Source organism: Phalangium opilio, unplaced genomic scaffold (assembly GCF_054372755.1).
Source record: "Phalangium opilio isolate 3A_F unplaced genomic scaffold, DU_Popi_V2 ptg000032l_1, whole genome shotgun sequence".
Classification (NCBI taxonomy): Eukaryota; Metazoa; Arthropoda; class Arachnida; order Opiliones; family Phalangiidae; genus Phalangium; species Phalangium opilio.
In genome coordinates, this window is record NW_028324159.1 from 1921702 (window position 1) to 1943487 (window position 21786).

Here is a 21786-nt window from a genome sequence, read left to right on the forward strand (position 1 = left end):
TAACAGATATATAAGATATATATTTAAAACTGAAACGAATTTTTTTATTTAACTGAAATTTATATCTTAACAAAGGCAATAATATGTAAATATATGCCAAGCCTCGCTCTTGAACTGCTAAACATCCACATTATAAAATGCTTCATGTTCAATTCAGAACTACTATTTATTGAAAAATTATTTTAGCTTAGTTTTGCAACGGTTAAGCTGAAATAGATATTGACTTAAAACTACTAAGGGCTCTCTTCAGTGCACACAGAAAAAAGTTAAGAAAATAACCCTTTTGCCTTAATACGAAAATGCAAAATATTTTTTATCATGTTTTAAAATGCTCATGTTTAAGAAGGAATAGTGTTTGAGTTTTAAACACCGTATGTTTAGGTCATATCTAGTAGGAGTGTGCGAATACCACTTTTGGGTATCGAACCGGTTACGGAGTACCAAAAGATTTTCGTTATCAAAATCCGAATCTAATAGTTTATTGCAAATCGAATACCGAATATTTTTGCTAACCGGTTAATCGCGAATAGTTAAGCCTGGTATTCGCCAATATTTAACCCTAATTCTCGCGAACACTAGGCTTAACTATTCGCGATTAATCGGGTAGCAACCCTAATAGTAGGGTATTCGTGCCGATACCAAAACATACAGTGGAAGGCAGGGAGGAGCGAGGAGCAAGGGGTAAGATGGTGAATGAGAAAATATTTAAGATGGAGGTCTGTGTAAAGGAAACCTTTAGGTTAAGCTTCTTTGATTGACGCACCCCGCTCTCGCAGCTACAAGCGGGCGTTGATTGACAGGTCAATGAAGCGTGTTCGATTTTCGGCTGTCGTTGTTCATACAATTCAGTACGAAGATAGAGTGAATTACGATTCAAGAGATAAACAGTATTTTGATATGTTAATTAGATCAAAATTCGAACCATTAATTTCACCTGTATTAATTAAATGGGTAAAGGGGATGAAACCCAAGATTGTGTTGAGGGTGAAATAATCTCATCCAAAAATCCATCTGGGAAAAATTATGGTCGTTTGATTGATGGTACGTTTTCTCGGATAATATTGGGAGTAAGTGAAGTTTAAGCATGGTTTTACGGGCTACTTGACAAGTTGACATAGGTTCGATAAGTTTTGATTTTTTAATTGCATTGCTTCTGACTAATTTTATGGTGCTAAACACGAATTTATTTTCAATTTAAAAAAATGCCTGGTAAACGGCACTTATATTTGCTTATTTTATATACCCTATACATAACTTTAAGACTTGGAGGATTGATACCTCTTATACCAGGAGGCCAAGCCACGTGGCGAACAAAGTGCAGTACCAACCAGGAATGAAAGATGAACCATCTTGGGTACAAATGAAGTCTTTCTGCCACACGTTTCGTCTTGCCATTAATGATTGCTCCAAAAACCTTCAAGTAGATGACAGAAAACGTACCGATATCTTGAACAAATGCAGAGGTACTGTGGGTAATTTCAAGCACAGTGGTCCTTCAAGTATCCTACTTAATAAAGCTCAAGAAGAAAAGGGTGCAGTTGCAAAACATTTAATACAAGAAATTGCAAGCAGGTGGAACTCTACTACGTGCTAGAATGAATGTGGGAGATACGGGGTTTCATAACCAGCAATCTCTAGAAAATGTTGAAATTATTGCGTCTGGTGAATGGAAAAGCCTAAGAACGCTGATGGACATTTTAGAACCTTTTGAAGTAGCCACCAAAGAGCTTTCAGGGGACCAATATCCAACCATTTCAATGGTGTTTCGTGCTTTTCACTGTATTACCCAAAATGTGCTTAAACTCACACGAGCTTCGAAGCTTCTGAAATGTTTTTCTAAGAAATTTAAAATTTAGATTTTTAGGTTATAGGAACAACCAACTGTTGTTGAAGGCAATGGTACTAAACCCAAGCGTGAAAGACGTGATTCTTTACAAAGAGGAAATCAAGGCGAGTGCAGGGTTTGCTGAAAAGTGAACTCTGTATTTTTGAAGATCAAACTAAAACCAATGCAGAAAACAATTCAGCCCCTGAACCCAATGGCTTGTGTGTCCGTATTCTGTTGAAAAACGATTCTGCTCCTACGTCCGTAACCTCGCTCATTGGTCACTGGTCAATCCCAATCAAAGCTAAGGACTTTAATTAGCGGTGGTGGTTGAGAGGAGAAACACTCTTAAGGCCTGTGATGGTGTGGACGCCTTTGACATGTGTCGAAACATAAACCAAATTTGAAGTACTATTGTCTGAACTCGGTAAAACGTTCAGTGTTCATAAATCTGATAATTGACTGGTTTTTAGTTTTACCGCTCTTTAGAGCTGGAAAACTATTGTTCCGACTGTTTGCTGGTCGGCTGGCTGGAAATGTTGTGACCTGATGAATTTTGTCGCAAATGAACATTTCGAATTTTAAATTTCCCGCGAATTTTTAACTCGAAATTCACCCGTAGTTCACGTTACACCTCATAGGTGGCATAACGTATTTTATTTCAATTGAAATTATTTTTCTGTCGGTGCCGGGAGGCGAACCTGCGATGTCCCAATCCATACGAGACGTCAGTGAAGACGCCCGCGCGCGCTACCACGTAGCTACGCTCGCTTATAATAAAGAGCGAGTTAAGTTAGAGACTAGAGAAGAGAGAGGTAGCAGGATCTGACCCCCCTCCCCGACGCCCGACATTTTCTGCGTGGCTGTAGCGGGAGACGAGAGAGAGAGCTGTCTGGCTTTAAGGCGGCGGGGCGTTGCGCGCCCCAATTTTTTAATTTAGCAATATAATTTAAATCTATGAAACATACTCATTTAAAGATAAATAATTATTATTAGCTAATATGATTATTATTATTGAAAAAATTATATAATTTAAGTAATAAATTTAACGTTAGTTGTTGAGAGATTCAATAGAGGGCAATATGAGATGTCATAAATACAGAGTCACTATCAAGTATCAACACTAACTGAGTCATTTCACTTCGGTTTAACAAACTGCGTTAACACTGAACCAGTTCCGATTCCCCTTCGTCTTGTGCCGACGCCATTTTGGTAGATATAGGCTCGTCGGTTTAACGTGTTGTGTTGTGTACCCAGTTTTTAAGAATAAAACGGTTAGAATTTGTTCTTTGAAGAGATGTAGAAGCTGCTCAAGTGAAACAGAAAACGAGCTTCTTTCGAATACCGGGCATTTTAAAAAACCAAGGGGAAGCATCGTTCAAATTATCCGCTAAGCGACGTAACCTTTGGTTACAAAAGTTGAGCCTTGGACCTGAGTTCTTAAGAGAACATACTAGAATATGTTCAACGCATTTCGTCTCGGGTAAGTAGAATGGTTTTAAGATAATACCAATTTAGAATAATATTTTATGTTATCAACACTGTTTGACCATACTCACCCAGACTGGTTCATAATAAATATTATTGGTAAGATCAGTTACTCCATACTCTTGGTATTTCGAAATTTAGACTCTAAATCTGAGCTGATGATGTATTGTTAGAAGAAGAGATTTGCTCTGAAGCTGAAAATGAACCAGTGATAGGAAATGTTGGCCAGCGTTCACAGGATGTGTGTGATATTAGCATGTCAAATTTTTCTGTTGACAAATGTACCCAGACACGGCCAGAATTGAATGTTATGGACCGTAGCCCCAGTTTTCTGTTAATTAATTACATTTAAGTTGCGGAAACTATTTTAATCAACTTTTTCATAGCTTTTGTCGTCCATATCGGCAGAGTTTATTAGAAGGATTTCTGAAGATATAATCTTTAAATGACGGCCAAACCTGAACCTAACCAAACCAAACCTTAACCTAACCTAACCTGAACCTAATCAAAATTTTGGAAAAGGGGCAAAATTATTTCGGAACTTAAGTGAAGATAACAAAATACAATATTTTGTAAAATGCATAATATTATTTGGTAAGTAAATAAAGATAAACAATATCTTGGAAAAGGCGTAATATTATTTGGGAAGTAAATGAAGATAAACAACAATATCTTGGAAAAGGCGTAATATTATTTGGGAAGTAAATGAAGATAAACAACAATATCTTGGAAAAGGCGTAATACTATTTGGGAAGTAAATGAAGATAAACAACAATATTATGGAAAAGGTGTGAAGTAGGGGAGAAGGGCCGGTTCTGGGACAATGTATTTTTCTATGCAGGCTTCGACCCCCTCTCCCACCCCCTTCCTTAGATTGATGTCGATAGATTGTGCGGGCATGCGTATTCTCGGTGACTGTATGGTCTTGCTCCACTTGTTCGAACTGATAAGATTAACTCGAACTGATAAGATTAACTCGACCGTCGATAAGACATTTCCGGAAATTCCGTTATAAATAAATACCGGTTAGATCCGGTTTACCAATTTTTAAATGGCATTTTCCGAGGTAAGATAATAAGGAACCTTCTAGAACGATTTCAAGTATATAAAGGGTCTGACGCAGTAATTTCAGAAAAATTGGTTAGACCTTTGGTTTGAATTATTATTAGTATTATTTTGTGAGTGTGAGTGTATTTTGTCTCGCTCCTCTTGTTTATAAGAGATTAGAGTCTCGTCGAACTGATAAAGCTCGTAAACATTATTTTTCGCCTCCGTTTTGACTCTTGTTATTCGCAGATAAGATAAGGGAGAAAATTTGGAGAATTTTCTAGAAAAACTACGCGATTTATTTTAAACCATATGCTAGAAAAAACTCTTTCTTTAGAAATATTAAGATTTTGGAAGTTACCAAATTACCACGGAATATCGCGCCAACCGCGGGATCTATTTTCAAGAGTTCAACGACATTTCAACATCAAAAAAGGTTAAGCGTGAATTTGTTTTTTGGGAGAGGACGCTATTCAATTTTTGTTTATACTCAATTTCACTGAAACAATGAACCTATTTGGTGCTAGTATACTTACGGAATAAAATCGAAGTTTCGAGATTGAAAGAACTTGAATGGAGTTAATTAATCCAACGTATTCTCGAATAATTAGACGCGTAATATATTGAAGTGATTGAGAAATATGGTTTTCTCGTTTATTTATTTCCGAGTGTTTCGTTTTATGACGAATCGAGAGGGTGACGCATGGAAATTTCCCGGAAATCGGTCTTGTGAAATATTTTGTCTGGAGGAGTTGGTATAAGATTTCGCTTCACTTATACCTTCTGACAAAGTGTAAGTCGTATTGGTCCTTTTGTTTTCCTGGATGTAAGCTGAGAATGGGTAAGGTTGTTACATTGCTTGGTACATTTTGTTTTATTGATTGATGTCTGGAATGATAAGACACTTCCGATGGAGTGTTCTAGAATCTCATTCGCGAAGTATAAGAAACCACGTTCTGCATTTTAAATTTCATATTTGTTCATCGTCTTCCCTTTTTTACTCGCGTTTATTATTTATACACCTGTAAACCGTAGCAAAACAAACACACAAACACGTAGTTTTTGAAAACAAATAGAAACAATGATTTTAATTCAAGTATTTATTTTAACCATCATCCACTCCGTATCGCGCATTATAATTTTTCATTAATTTTTCTCTAACTAAAGGTTTTGGATACTTATCATATTTATATATATATATAGAACATGAATTAAAAATTACATAATAATCCTATTATCAAAGATGTGATCTTTTATTATTGTTATAAATAAAGGAGTTCGAGGTAAATGTTCACCTATTTTTATTTTTTAAAGTTTCTTCAAATTCCGGAGGATAATTAACTTCATTCCAAACCAATACTCTTTTGTCAACACATAGATTAAATGGGAATTTATTATGGTGACCAGGATTAAACATATGTCCGACATTTATATAGAACGTTGAGATACAGTCGATCAAATACGACTTGTCGCTTTCGCGGGGTCCTATCATCATTAGCGTATTCTTTTTTGACAACTTTCTATCTAAATGTTGGGCATTTCCCGTAAAAATGGATTCAACCTGGGCACCATCACCCAATTCATGATATAATTATTTTTCAACGACCTCCAAATTCGGGTTCAAATCGAAAAACTTGTTTTCGGTAGATTTACCGATGTAAAGGGGAACGACAATACTCGAGGTACCGTTAGGTACACCAGGCTCGCATTTCCCCCAATACGGTACTTATTGCCCACGTCATTATACCGTTCGAACCAAAATTCGGAGTCCATATATGCCACTCATCTACGAGCGTCGCCCAAGGGAGAACATCCTAGTCCGATGTACTTTTTTTGTAAACGGCGGAGTAGTTCTTTTCTTTTAGCGACGAGTTGCCCACTACCTCCTTCTCTATTCTGTCCATCATTGACATCGCCATCTTGAATTCATCGTCGTTTTCATCCACCTGCATGGTTAGACATCGCTTCGGGATCTCAGACCACCGGCCTTTGGCATACTCGAGGTGCATTTCGGTAGACAGTAGTCGCACTTCCAAAGTGAACTTTTTCCATGCAGTCTCTATCTCGCGCACATGACATCTTCCTCGGAGACTTGAGCAACGGAAAGGAGCTTATTAAAGGTCATATAATAGTCACTCTCTGTTACTTACGTTTGTGAGATACGACACGATCCAGTAGAGGTAGATTTCGGAGCACTACTCTGCCGGGCACATAGTATTTCTTCCATGGGATCTACACTGGAATTGGAGACCGAGGGCGCCGAGATTGACAACAACGGTACATCGACATCTAACCTGATGGGATGCGCACTGATGGACGAAAGACGTGTATCCGACTGATCCTCTGATTGTGTGCTTTTCAGGGTGGAATGCAAGCAGGACAATGCTGTTTTCAAATTTTTCTTTTTCCACTCGAAGAGCCAGTTCTTTAGCCATCGGGCGACTGATTTTGGATACAATTTCGTGAAAGATGATTCCCTTGAATGAGCGATAACATAATCTCTCAATATAGTCAAAGATATCGGCTGATCAGGTTGAGAACCACTCTTCCCAGCTATTTCCTCATACACCCGTAGCATCAAAGTAGTCATATCAGCTGCGATTGAGACCTGGTTCTTCGATAATACAAATAGGTTCGGTAAGTCCCGTAGTTGATTCTCCATTTCCGCCAAGTTCATCTTCGTGAATTCTTCATCTTGAGAGTTGGGAGACGCTTTGAGTATCAGGCTGTCCAGTATCCAAAGAAGGTTGAATACCTTCTTTGCTACCGGAGGTTCGGATTGAATTTTCCTCTTCTTCTTCGCCCTAAAATCGCGCTCTTCGTCGGTCCATTCCGGTTTCTCCATTATTATATTAACGTAACTAAGTAATAGAGAATATCGCTTTCACGAAAAAATCCGGCAATCTCGAAAGGAGACGACGCAAACATTTGTTCGGTCATTGTAGAAAAACGCGCTATGTGAAAAGCCTTTTTCATATAATAGCGTGCTAACTGATTTGACGCGGACGTTTGATCACGTATATATATCTGTCTAGTGTATTTCAGCATGGCGTATAGCGATAGAGTATAAAAGAAATTCAATACCAAGCGAAAACGGTTTAGTCCGTGAAATTTATATCCTCCATAATAATATCCTTCTACGTCGCAAGTATCGGAAAACGAGTGAAACGGACCTAGTCCGCAAGGGGTACCCTCGTACTCTATGTTTAAATTGGTCATGTCGACTTCGCGTTTTAGGACGATGTCCAAAGCATCGGGGACCTGATAGAATTGCTTTTCCGAGTTTTCGAGATACATATCATATTGCAAAGCATCACCGTCGTATAAATTATTTCGCGTGTACCGAAAGAGCTTAAAGTCAAGATCGATAAATTTTTGTTGTAAGATGGAATATCTAACTAAATAACTGTCATTAATTAACTTGGCATTGACTAGCGGGATAGGGTATAAACTATACTGTTTAGCTTTATTCAGGGAAATTTGAATAATTTGACCCTGTCCGGTTTTTTGGGCAAGAATGGACCATAATATGGGGAAGGGTACGTCCTGTCTTCATAATCACTAACCCAGTCTTTAACATCTATGCGATGGAGAAATAACGTATTAGCGAAGATCTTTTGCATTAAGGGTATATTGTAGGGAATGCGCCTCATATGGATAAATTTAAACGTGTCAAGAACCCATTTTACATCGCGGCAAGATTTCATTAATTCAAATCTTAAACTTCTATCATGGGGGCTAACCCAAGCAGCGAAGCTTTGAGGAGGAAACATATCGTCTACGTTAAAGTTTGAAAAATCCATACCTTTAAGCAATTTCTAGCACACGCACTGGGTGAGTTATGACATGAAGCGAACGTCGTAGCAATTCTCCGGGACCTTTAAAGTAAATTGTGTCTATAGAAACAGTCGAAGTCTATCGATAACAATCGCGGACATGTTCAAGTATCACTCGAACAAGCAATATGGATGTCTAAATTTATTGCACATCGCTAGACTCAGACCGCCTCTTCAAAGACAAATTGAGCAAGTTCAAGTGATGGTATACGTGCAGTATTTTTTTATATCGCTCAACTAAACTGTTTTGAAACGAGCGATGTGGAAGTCTAAATTTATTGGACATCGCTAGACTCTCTTCGTTTCCTTAAATTTACCTGCACATACGACAGAGTTCAAGTAAACTTTCAAGATAACTGGGGGGGGGGTTTAAGCGTACTAGGGTCTCTTACAAAATATCAAAATGCGACCAAAGGAAAACTATCAATAATGCACAGACAAAGCTATAATGACGTGCAAGATGATAATACAATTTTACGGTATAAAAAGCCAAGTTAAATAGTCATTCTATTACCAGTAAAGTTCGATGAGAAAGGATCATTCAACAAATACAATGTAAGTACAACTCTGTTTTCTTAGATATTTTATGTCAAATATATTTATTATATGCTTGGAAAAAAACCGTGTAAATGGTACTTTGATCATTCCCACCGCTAGGTTTAAGAAATCCATCGTCGTAGAGTTCGATTTCCTCGACGGGCGTGCTACAATTAATGGGCGAGAAAAAGTTGCAAAAGAAGTGGCGGTTACCAGTGTGGAGGAATCCCCGAGAGTGGGATCATGGACATTCATGGCACCCTACCCTGAAAACGAAATAACGCTGGAGGCTAAACATCAAAACCGGTGGTTGTTTAATAATTTACACGGGCTTGGATGGGACGATGGTGTAACTCCCTACGATAAACTCGGGGAGTGTCTGAGAAGCGCCGTGCAAAATTATGATCATATATTTTGTAAGGGAGATGAAAAATGCTTATTTTTGGCGGACATTATACACCGGAACGTTATTGAATTAAGTGGGGTAGGGTGCCCAAAGGCCATCGAAATCAACGAAGATGGTCCGATGATCACGTGCATAAATAACCATAAGACTATCTTTAATAACAAAAAATATTTGTGTGCGTTGTCAAAATGTATTTTATTTTCTGAATGGGTCTATAGTCACAAGGCTATAGTAAGCAGTAATTTAGAAAATGAATAAAAAATGATTAAAAAATCAATGTAATGTTTTTTATTTTTCAATATTCATATTTGATACGAAATATTAAAATATTTCAAAATGCTGATGGGTGATGTTGGTGGGTTCCAGTAGCGCTTTATCCAACTAGGACGTCATTATCCTCCATCAATTTACGTGGTCAATACGGGATTAGCAAATACACCGGGTGAACATGAACGGTCATTTATTTCTCGAGAAAGAAGAATTGCGAATTCTACGATAGTTTCGGCAACCCACTGGATTTCTTCCATTTTAACAATTTTGTCGAGAAAGATAGTTTAACCGCGACTTTCAATTCGAAGCAACTGCAAAACAACACCGACGAAACGTGCGGGGGTATTGCATATATTTTACTTTAAATAGGTGTCGAGGAATAAATTTGTACGATATCGTTATTAAATTTACCAATGATACAAATATTATTGAACTTGTGATTTCCGAATTTATGGAGAAAAAGTTTCCAATTTTTTACCGTAACAAATCGTTTTTATTATTGTACAGTTTATACAGCTTATTCATACTTTGATAAACAATAATTTTACATATATAGGTAAACGTAAGTCTCTATGAAATATATACATTATTAAACATGAGACAGAAACTATATACAGCTATATATATATTCTAATGAATAACGTCATCGTTAAGAATTGAAAGGTCTCCGCCGGGGATTGAGTCGGATACCGGGTCTCTGGGAGTTTCTTCGTGGCCGTAAGCTAACGTCGAGACACCGTCATCCAGGATGAAACGTTTATCGTCGAACGGGTTCAAACACAGCTTGTTTTGTTGAACCGTGTATAGATCGTGTTTTACTGAGGATCCGCTTCATCTCCGCTACGGTAACTCGACGGTTAAGAAGACAGTTCTTATAGTCTTCGTGTAAAACGGTCTTTTTGACCACCCGTTTGCAAATTCCCTTAGCAGTCTTTTTCTCACCGTCCACCGACAAGATCGAATACATTTTCGATCGTAAGCCGCAGAATTCTTTAATCGGCACTCCGTTCAGCTCGTCCTTGAATTTCCCGAGTACCTTTTTATTGACGTTGCTAAAAAGCGGATGGTCGGTTGGGTACCCGGAAAAATCGTAATGGTCGGCTTGTTGACCCATGTCCTCGTACAAGTCTTCGGTTTCGATGGAATACGTGAGACTATCTGAAATATTTACCGTTTCTCTTAGTAAACGAGATCGCGGATTACAAATATGCGGTAACGTACCGGTATCGGTGAACAAAAGTTTCGCTTTGTCACCGTACTGAGCTCGGATGACGTCGTAGTGGAATCGGAATATTAGGAGTTTCGAGAGGTCCAAGATGGTAAATCCGGTGTAGATGGGTCGATTCAATGTGATTTGTTTCTTCGTTAAATGAATCCCCACCAAGTCGTTGTGAAAAATGGTAAATTTTTCGAAAGCCGGCGAATTGGCTCTTTTCGTGGCTATTTTCGGAGTTTGAACCAACTCGAATCTGATCCTGTTCCTTAAATTTTCCATCGTTTTACCTACAACGAGAAAATAATATTAATTCACTGAAAATAAATTAACCTCGTAATATACCGACCGAAGACGGCGTTATTCATCAGTTTGAAAAAATCTTTCTCAAAGTCATTGGCCGCCATTTTCCTTTTTTCGGTGTTGAAAGCGATGTAATCGGCAAGCCAAGCTCCTTGCTCGAAGGATAAAATTCGATGGACACGGGCGACTTTCATGCCTTTTTCGACGTAGTACTTCAGATTACGGTAATGTACTACCAGAAGTAATATAAGAAACCTCCCCACGGGAGGGAAGTATACAAGACGCCATAGGCATAACGTTAAAACACGCGAGACATCCTCGAACCTCCAAATACCATATTCAGACACTATTGCTCATGGACAAGGTACGGTAGATCTTAGTCCTTTGATATGGTCGTTGGAAAGGGAAAGAGGAAACAGCGCTTCAAACTCGTGTAGTCTGCTTAGCCGTCTGTCGTAAAGAAATAGAAGATTCCTGATTTTGTTAATAAATATTCACATACGGTTATTTCGAAACGAAAATCTAGTTTGTTGTGAAGCCAAGAAGATGAAAATTATGAATACAAGAATCAAATTTCGAGATAGATAATAACACCATTTTAAAATCTATCTATGTATAGTGTTAGTCATATACCTTGGCAAGGTAAGGGTTTTATTCAAATTTTATGCAAAGACCTTTGAAAATCCTATAATCGAGTCACTGCCTGATTATTAATGATATATTATCATCAAAATCTAAAAATACTGCATGAATTATTTCATTGGAAATGTTAAAAATTACAATGAATCTGTGAAATTGACATAACTTAAGCAGCCGACGCAATCGCGAGATCAGAGAATGTATTCCTACGCTTTACGCGGCCCGGGCCTATTTTTTAACTTTGTTTACGGCCGTATAAGTGCGCGGGGACATTCGCGGTACGAGGATGTATCGTGAAGTATTCGCCTTTGTATACTTTCCTCCCGAAGGGAGGTTTCTTATATTACTTTTGGTACTACGTATTTGGTTTTAGGATGGAGATCGGAAACTAATTTAGGCAGAGAGTCTTTACACGGAATGCTTAAATGGTCCAGTTCTTCTTTGCAATAATTGGACAGCTCTGACTTTAAGATGGTACGTTTTTGCGGGGCTAAAGGTAGATCGTTATGGTCCCGGTGTAATTCCGCAGGGTATTCCAAATCAACCTCTACGATGAATCCGAGTCGGTCGTCGTCCGGGTGATTGAGGACGTTTTCGATAGGAAGAGAGTTTTCCCATCTGAAATTTTTCATCGGCATTGGATCCATCATGACGGTACCGTATAAGTTGTTACAATCCAAATAAGATAGATATGTCGCTGGTTTTTGAGGATCGAACGTTTCGGGGATGTATTTGTTGTTAGCGGTAGCTAAACGGTGACTGATGGTAGAAACGCCACCGCGAATCCCTTTTTCGATCAAGAGATGCATATCCGGATCCAACAACAAATCCAACTCGACACCCGTCATGTAGAGAGCGCTTTCCCAAGCGAAACCAGGACTGGTGTAAGAATGGGCGCTGTCTAATTTGTAATAGTTCATACAGATGGCTCGGAACGATTCGAATACGTCGGCCAACTGCAAGGTATCGGCGGTGACGTAAAGGTCGTGATATTCTCCCATATTTCTTATCTGCAAAGTTTCCCAGACTTGACGCGCGTGATGGTAATCGGCGTCGGAAATATGCGAGTCGGTGAGAATACTGTAGAAATCTTCTTTGGCCGGTAGATAAGTTTGGTCGAATTTCTCTTTGTTGTCCATATAATCGTATGGGTAAACGCATTTGCGTAGTAACAGCGCGACTTTGTCCGGGGTATAGACGGAATTTAGAATAGGGAACTTGTTCGGACCGTCTTTCGCTAAATTTTGAACGAGGGTTTCGAGAGGAGCCGACAAGAATCGAAAACTGTCGACAAAACGTAAATGACCCAAAGAGAAGGAAATGTACGTTTCGCTATTACTCGGGATGCATTCGATTTTTTTATCTTTGATTTTACCAATTTGCTGCATTAAAAGATGGGCGTCGTAATGACTTAAATTATGGAAAAATACGGGTATGAAACTCGGGGGTTTTAGTTTTAAATTACACGAATTATGGGCAGCTCCCCTATAAATTCCCGAGTAATGGTCGTGATCTCGAACTTTCCAGTCATCTCTCGAAAATCCTTTTCCGCAGAGGTAACAGAGGCTCGCCTTGTGGTGTGTTTCTTCCTCCGCGGGGGATAAATCCATCGGTCGATTCTCTTTGATTTTTTCGAAGATAAGGTCCGATTCCCGCCCTAATTTATCGAAAAATACCATCGTTGCGTCTATACCCCAATAGGTTGCCGGTTTACTCGCGGTACCTAATTACCACGTAACTAAACCCGCAAGAAACGTGCGAGGCTAAAGCGGTGGTCGACGAAAGCGACGAGTCGGGAAGACAGGTGTTAATTTTCGACATAATCGACTCGAAGTCCGCGTAGATGACGTACGGGACTCTCATACACCACCCGAACTTTCTGAATTTGCATATAGGCTGCTCCGTGGGCATGGTTATACGCTGCGGACCGTGGATTTTACATTCTTTCACGTGCTCGGTGTAATTGTTTTTAGCGTTGACGCCAGAGAACCGATGTAAACAGTAGCGACAGTACCACACTCTATGTTCTTTTCTCGTAAAATCGCTCAATAGGCGGCTTAGACTTTTAATTAAACAATAATGTTGGTTCTTGCCCCGCGTAAGTAGTAACAGATCGATTTGCCGGTCTTTCGCGACTCGGTTTTCGCTGACGTACAGTGGAAAAATGCATTTTTCCAATGAAAAGACGTTTATCGACAGATTGTTCATTCGTTCAAATTTCGATAGTTTGTAGGAGTCGAATTTGAAAGGAAGCGATATAGTGTCTAAATTTAGTTCGTTGATATAAATTATATAGTTATTTACGCGCTCGGGGTGAATATCAACGGGATGTAATTTCGCTAGAATACTATACAAGAAACACTTATCGTCAAAGTTTCGAATATTTACAACAGCCTTTTTATCGGCGATCCACTTTGGTAGTTCAATATGGGACCCTCCAAGGAGCGGGACGTACGCAATAATATTTAGTTGTAAAAATAAAATTTTATCTAGGACCCACCCGCTGCCGGTATTTTCGAATTCCGACATGGATTGTTCGATTTTTTGGTGACTTTCGGTGATTTGACGCGGAATTACTTCGACATTTAAGGAGGTACAATTAAATCCTCGAAAGTAAGGTAAGGTTTCCGCGACCGAATCCGTATCGGCTAGCGGGCGGTCGAATCGCGCGTGTATGACTAGATACCATTTAACACCGCGGTGCAATCGAAGTCTATCGTTAATATATTTAGAAATAGAACGTTCGTGCGCGTTGATTAATTTCACCGGGTCAGTTTCCGTCTCCGTCAGTGTCACGCGTGCGGCAAAAACTATTTCGTCCAGCGCTTGAACTTCCTCCCATTCGTCTTCCGACGACCACCAGCGTTTGGCGGGTGGGAGATCCTCTTCGTCCGAATGGCGTCGTTTCCCTCTGCGAGAAGTGGATGGAAGGTCGTCCGATGCGTTGGAGTGACGGCTTTGTAGGTGGCGATGCAAATTATTTAGACGAGTAAAAGACGCGGAACAAAAGGAACAAGAAAATCTTATTCCATCGTGTCGCGAATGAATGTGCTGGTTCAAATGACCGCGAGTCGAAAAGGTATCGGAACACTTTTCGCAGTTGTACATCTTGATCTTAATCCACCGAAAACCCCCGAAAGAAAGATTTCGGAGCTCTGCGTCAGACCCTTTATATACTTGAAATCTTTCTAGAAGCTTCCTTTTTATCTTACCTTGGGAAATGCCATTTAGAAATCGGTAAACCGGATCGAACCCTTATTTATTTACAACGAAATTTCCGGAAATATCATATCGATGGTCGAGTTAATCTTATCAGTTCGAACAAGAGGAGCAAGACCATACAGTCATCGGGAATACGCATGCCCGCACCATCTATCGACATAAATCTAAGGAAGGGGGTCGATAGAATTTTCATTACTTCAGTGAACTTTCTTACCAAAAAAAACTCTAACCTCGAAACACGAAATAAGTTTTAGTTCTACAGCTAACATGGCTACTTCGTCTCCGCAAAACTACAAGCTGAAATACGTGAAAATATCATCGAACGCATTTACCGTTACCAAAACATCGGATAAAGCGGCAGGATATGACTTGTACAGGTAATTAAATAAATAAATAAATAATTATCTTTTTTCAAAATCAACCTTGTTACGGTGCGTACGATTATACAGTAAATTCAATGTCTCGGACGTTAGTCAAAACGGATTTACGAATCGCGGTTCCAGACGGTTGTTACGGGAGAATAGGTAGGTAGAACGTTTAATTTTTAAAATTTACGTCTATTTCATAATTTACTATGGTTTACAGCACCAAGATCGGGACTGGCGTTGAACAATTTCTTACATATTGGGGGTACGAAAAATATACTTTAAACCCACGAACCGTTAGGTTACAATTTTGCTCCTTAAATTCGTTGTAGGGGGTGTAATTGATCAAGATTACCGTGGAAATGTGGGCATTATAGTTTTCAATTTTGGCCAAAGCGAATTTAAAGTTATAAAGGTATGAGAGTCGCTCAACTTATCTGTGAGAAAATCGCATACCCAGATCTAGAAGAGTGTAAAGTAAGGAAAAACATCTCATTAAATGGTGTCAAAATAATAACTTCATTTTCATTTTAAGACTCTCCAACACACCGATAGAGGCGAAAAGGGGTTCGGCTCTTCCGGACTGAACTGATGAAACTAAAATATTGTATCTACATATTAGCCAAATGTTTTGTTTTTTTTGGAAGACTGGTAAATAATATAATCATTCCTAATTAACGGACGCTCAAAATTTGATTGAAATTGATAAAAGTCGCGCGGTTTTCTTTGATTATTATTGTGGATACGCCACAATAGATCCCGCGGTTGGCGCGATATTCCGTGGTAATTTGGTAACTTCCAAAATCTTAATATTTCTAAAGAAAGTTTTTTTCTAGCATATGGTTTAAAATTAATCGCGTAGTTTTTCTAGAAAATTCTCCAAATTTTCTCCCTTATCTTATCTGCGAATAACAAGAGTCAAAACGGAGGCGAAAAATAATGTTTACGAGCTTTATCAGTTCGACGAGACTCTAATCTCTTATAAACAAGAGGAGCGAGACAAAATACACTCACACTCTCAAAATATACTTGAAATCGTTCTAGAAGGTTCCTTATTATCTTACGTCGGAAAATGCCATTTAAAAATTGGTAAACCGGATCTAACCGGTATTTATTTATAACGGAATTTCCGGAAATGTCGAGTTAATCTTATCAGTTCGAACAAGTGGAGCAAGACCATACAGTCACCGAGAATACGCATGCCCGCACAATCTATCGACATCAATCTAAGGAAGGGGGTGGGAGAGGGGGTCGAAGCCTGCGGTCGCAGCTGCGACCCATAGAAAAATACATTGTCCCAGAACCGGCCCTTCTCCCCTACTGTGTGATATTATTTGGAAAACTAAAATAATCTAACCAAAAGGTAAAGGGTAAAATATTAAAAAACATGGAAAATATATATATTAATTAGTTTCCGCACCTTAATTTTAACAAATTATCCTATAATTAACCTTGAATAAATGATATTTATTGAAAAAACTGTATTTAAAATGCGCGAGCTAAAGTAAAGTTTAGATATTCTAATTAGTTTCCGCACCTTAATTTTAACAAATTACTAAATTAGCCTAAAATTAACCTTGAATAAATGATTTTTATCGAAAAAACTGTATGTAAAATGCGCGAGCTAAAGTAAAGTTTAGCCCGATACTCACCCAGACTGGTTGCCAACCCCAGATCGTATCAAACAAAAAGTATTTAATTATAATTTAGAATTTCAATTTTAATGAATCCTAGTTTTTAAAATACCCATTGAGAGTCTGTAAATAAACGTTAACGACCTCTAGTCTCTGCCAAGTGATTTAAATTTCAGACCTCTGTGGGAAAGGGGGAATTCAATTAGCTAGATTTACAAACTGACATCACATTTAAATTAAGTTTTCATTCTAAAAACTTAGTTACTCAACTATAAATAACGTTGCTAGGAATAAATCAAATAAAAAATCTACAACTTAAGTTCCTCAAAAAATGAACATTAAGATAATAGGGGAGTAGTAGAGTTCGGTGTGAGTGGTCGCATTTTTTATCGTCTCCTCACGTAATACTAAGCCTCGGCTAAGTCGCGCAGCATTAAGCCTTAGGGTGAATTTATTTTCACGAGTAAACGTTCCATGATCAAAATTATGTCTCATAACTTTCCGCATAGTACAATCGGGCCTCGGGAAAAGTGTAGTGCTTGTAATAAAGCAATAAATGGAGCCCAGTCAGTACCCTGCAAGAACTGTAAAAAATTAACGCACGCTGAATGTACCGGTGCCAAGACACCCGACGAACTGGAAATACTTTTTAATGGATCCGTCAGCCACTTGAAATGCAAAAAGTGTATCAATGACCAAAATGAGAATTCTCTGGTTTTCACCCCGACAAAGGAAGCCCCCACAATGCTTGAATCTTCCGATCGGAACATCCAGGTGACTTTAAAAAACCCAACTCTCTCTAGTGAACTTCTAGTCCACTTAAACGAGTATTTTAAAAACGAAAGCCTAGTCCGCGAAAAAAACAGTACTGTTGACAAAGTGCTCTCCACACTGTCCTTTCTTGTGGAAAACACTCTTGACCTTCAATCAGAGTTAAAAAAAATAACTGAGAACTTAGCAACAGTCAATAATCAAAATCTTGAACAGATAAAAACAATCCAAGCTCGGCCCGAGTGTCAGTGTAAAAAAGATACTGAAAGTGTATCCCGCTGCCACAGTGCCCCCTACTCGGGAATCATGCCAATTCCTCAAAATAACACAGCACCGTATGTAAGGATGTCCACTCATTCACAAGGAATCCAACCTAATCTTCGAAACGCCACTAACCCAGTAGCCTTACACAAAAAGTCGTACACTGAAGTAGCCCACATAAACCTCAAAGAACCCCAAGACTCACAGACGTCAACTACTGAAACCGCAGGCAACTCCGAAAGGCAAAAGCCCTCTCAATATTTACGCAAAATAACAGTAGGCACATCAAGCCCTAACTCTACAGAAAAGTTTGGAGTTGGAGAAGCATCTACGCACTACCACCTCTCAAACCTATCAAAAACTATAAACGCTACTGACATTAGAAACTATTGTGCAACTCTAGGACTGAAGGTAATCGCCTTAGAAGAAACGGGTCGCCGTTTATCCCAAGCCTGGAAAAGTTTCAGGGTCAGAATACAAGACAAAGTCGATGTCGATGTGCTCGCCTCAGACCTCTGGCCCGCACGAACCTCAGTGGCACTCTCCAACTTAACACACAAAGGCCCTACTCCACGAGTGTTTGGAACGAAAGTAGACGCAGCCCTCACCCATTTCCCTCACCAGGCCTCAGTATCACTAATGATAGGACACTGCAGAGACTCTACGACAACCCAAGGTATACAAAACTGGATAACAAGCAAAGAAATTAACCCTGTGATTATCACGGAACTCGAACTGGGCCGTGACGGGTACAAATCCTTTCGTGTCGATGTACGACACGAGGACCTCACCAAAGTGAGAACGGCGGACTTCTGGCCTGCGGGCGTGTCGTATCGCGTATACCGACCAACAGCCACAAGTCCAAAAAGGGCAGAACCGGACGAATTTCAACCCATGCCCCAAACTACGGCAGTTGAAGTACAAAATGGACCACGGTCTCCTGCTCAAAACGCAGGATACAAGAAACAGTGCAACAAATGACAAAATAATTCAAAGTCGGCAAAACTCTTATACCTCAACGCATGCTCACTGGTAAACAAGCTCACAATTATCAGTGGGCTAGTATCATCTACAAACTCCACTATTTTACTTGTCACCGAGACACACTTCGACGATACTATTAGAAATTCCGAAGTTGGTTTACCTGATTTCGAGATTTACAGAAGGGACAGAAACAGACATGGCGGAGGGGTCCTTATTGCAATAAAATCAACAATCAAATCTGAATGCATTCCAATAGACAAGAAGCACGTGGGAATAGAACTACTTCTAGTCAAAATTTGGCTCCCAAGATGTCCAATCCTACTGGCTTGTTTCTATCGTCCTCCATCCGCAGGACTACTTCCATTACAAACCCTAGCATCTTGTTTAAGAGATGTTTGCTCTACCTACATAAACTTACCGCTAATTATACTGGGCGACTTCAATCTACCATCTATGGACTGGACCACACCTTACGGTAGTGGCTGCTTAAACTCACTGATGCTAGACATAGTTGTTGAATTCTCGTTAACGCAAATGATACAAGTCCCTACACGCCTAATTGGGCACTGCCAGAACACCCTGGATCTACTACTAGTATCTAACGTGAATCACATTCAATCTATGCTCGTGACACCGGGGATTAGTGACCACCAGATGATCCTGGCAACGATTTGTAGCAGCTTACCTATACCAAAAAGAGAACCAACGGTAGTCGCGAGTATTCGGAAAACGGACATACCAGCTTTTAAGGCTACTCTGCTACACCAGTTAAAATATCTAGACCATCTCACCCACTCGGGAAATGAAACAGAAGATATATGGAACTGTATCAAAGATTCCTACAAAATGGCCAGTGAACTACATACCCCACAAAGAATGACAAAGGGGCGATCCACAGCCCCTTGGTTAACACAGAAAAACCGAAAGACAATTGATCGTATTACCCGTCAAAGGAGGCACGCAAAAGTCATCGACACGATGGACGCATGGCAATCTTTCCGAAGGAACAGTAACACCATAAAAAAAAACACTACGGCTTGATTATAAGAACTACATGGCCTCAGCAGTAAGGAATAGCAACGACGGGAAGAAATCCTTCTTCCGAGCAATTAACGCACGACGCCAAGAAAATACTTGCATACCAACACTGAGGTCAGCATGCAATCAAACTTTTTCACTCCCTCATGAAAAAGCTGAAAAACTAGCCATAACGTTTGAGAAGTCTTTTACACCGAAAACATGTGACTTAGTCCCACTACTACCGAGACGTGGGCCACCCTTACCTAAAATTGAAGTCACAAAACTTGGAGTCTACACGGCGCTACACAAAATAAACAAAAACAAATCTGCGGGTCCAGATGGGTTGCACCCTTTTCTCCTAGCTGAATGTGCCACTGAACTAACCGACCCAATATACCTGCTACTTAAAAAATCCTATGAAACTGGACACGTCCCTCAAGACTGGAAAAAAGCCCTGGTAACACCAATCTTCAAGTCCGGATCTCGGTCAGATCCTGAAAAATATCGACCTATCTCTATCACGTCTATTTTGTCGAAAGCAACTGGCGAACACATATTCGCCTCTCACTTAATGGCGCACGTTGAAAAACATGGTCTCCTATCATTTGAGCAGCATGGTTTCCGTAAAAATCACTCAACTGAAACGCAGCTAATCCTATGTGTAAACCAATGGACTAAAGCACTCGACAACGGGCACGAAATACATGTAATATTCCTTGACTTCAGACGCGCTTTCGACAGCGTAGATCACGAACTCCTTAAAGCTAAATTCCGGTCCTTTGGCGTCACCGGTACAAACCTTCTATGGATATCAAACTTCCTTGAGGGTAGGACTTACAAAGTCGTCGTATCTGGTCACGAGTCAACTACAACAAAGGTCTCATCGGGAGTCCCCCAAGGATCAGTCCTGGGCCCACTACTTTTCCTCCTATACCTCAAAGACTTACCAGAAGTAACCAGTGAAGGTACCAAGATGCCGCTATTTGCAGACGACTCCTCCACATACAGGGTCATCAAAACGGACCATGATTCAGCACAGTTACAATCCGACCTCGACAAAGTATTTACCTGTTCTAAGAAATGGAACTTACCGATTAACATTCCTAAATGTGCCTGCTTGCGCATCTCGCGCCGTAACTCTCAACGACCGTTAACATACACGCTTAACAATACACAAATTCCCGAAGTAGAACAATTCGACTATTTGGGAATAAAGGTTAGTAGGCGATTATCCTGGGAACCACAAATAACAGCAACAGCTGCTAAAGGAGCTAGCGTACTAGGATTCCTCCGAAGAAACTTAGGAATCTGTGATGAAAAAACAAAAAATTTAGCCTGCCAAACACTCTTGCGCCCATTGCTCGAATACGGCTCTGCCATATGGGACCCACACCAGGCGTACTTGATCCATAGACTAGAAGTAGGCCAGAATAACGCAGCACGATTCGTAAAAAACAAGAAGCACGACCGTGGAGTATCCAGCATAACAGAAACCATATCCAGTTTAAAATGGCCGAAATTATCTATTCGACGTAACACTCGACGATTAACTATTTTTAATAAAATTTACCATGGAGCTACACCGCTCCACCCGCTGCTGAAAGACATAAAACATAACCCGTCAAAAAGTAGACACGGCCACCCAAAACGTCTTCTAACTGAAATCCCTCGAACAAACCTAAGGAAGTTCTCTTTCCTGCTTAGTACTGCACGTGATTGGAACGCACTACCGGACGCCGTTATTTCGGCAGAAACCCACGCTGACTTTATAAATGCGATAACGAAGCTGAACTACAGCTGAAAAACTCTTTCTTAAAACGTTTTTAGCATATCTTTTAAACCATAACTGTTACTTATAGTTGGCAAACATCTTAAGACACTGTCACCGCGATGTATCGGGCCCGTGGCTCCCTTTTGCGAGTATATTAAAGTAAAGTAAAGTAAAGAATACATAGTTAACAGACT

General features: G+C 39.7%; 2 protein-coding genes and 1 pseudogene across 2 annotated transcripts; 1 reads left to right on the top strand and 2 right to left on the bottom strand.

Moving 5' to 3' along the window:
- Positions 1-6028: 6028 nt before the first annotated feature.
- Positions 6029-7348, bottom strand: LOC149684746 (uncharacterized). The gene is made up of 2 exons (XM_089871109.1): positions 6511-7348; positions 6029-6451 (listed from the first exon to the last, which is right to left on the bottom strand). The coding sequence occupies exons 1-2, from the start codon at positions 7203-7205 to the stop codon at positions 6175-6177; spliced, it is 972 nt and encodes a 323-aa protein (XP_089727235.1). The 5' UTR covers positions 7206-7348; the 3' UTR covers positions 6029-6174.
- Positions 7349-10166: 2818 nt separating this feature from the next.
- LOC149684747 (uncharacterized) lies at positions 10167-13243 on the bottom strand. Its single transcript, XM_089870969.1, has 4 exons — positions 11912-13243; positions 10972-11137; positions 10631-10912; positions 10167-10567 (listed from the first exon to the last, which is right to left on the bottom strand). Exons 1-4 carry the CDS (start codon positions 13241-13243, stop codon positions 10167-10169), a joined length of 2181 nt encoding a protein of 726 aa, XP_089727095.1.
- A 1907-nt stretch (positions 13244-15150) lies between these two features.
- On the top strand, positions 15151-16502 carry LOC149684748 (deoxyuridine 5'-triphosphate nucleotidohydrolase-like; annotated as a pseudogene).
- Positions 16503-21786: the final 5284 nt, after the last annotated feature.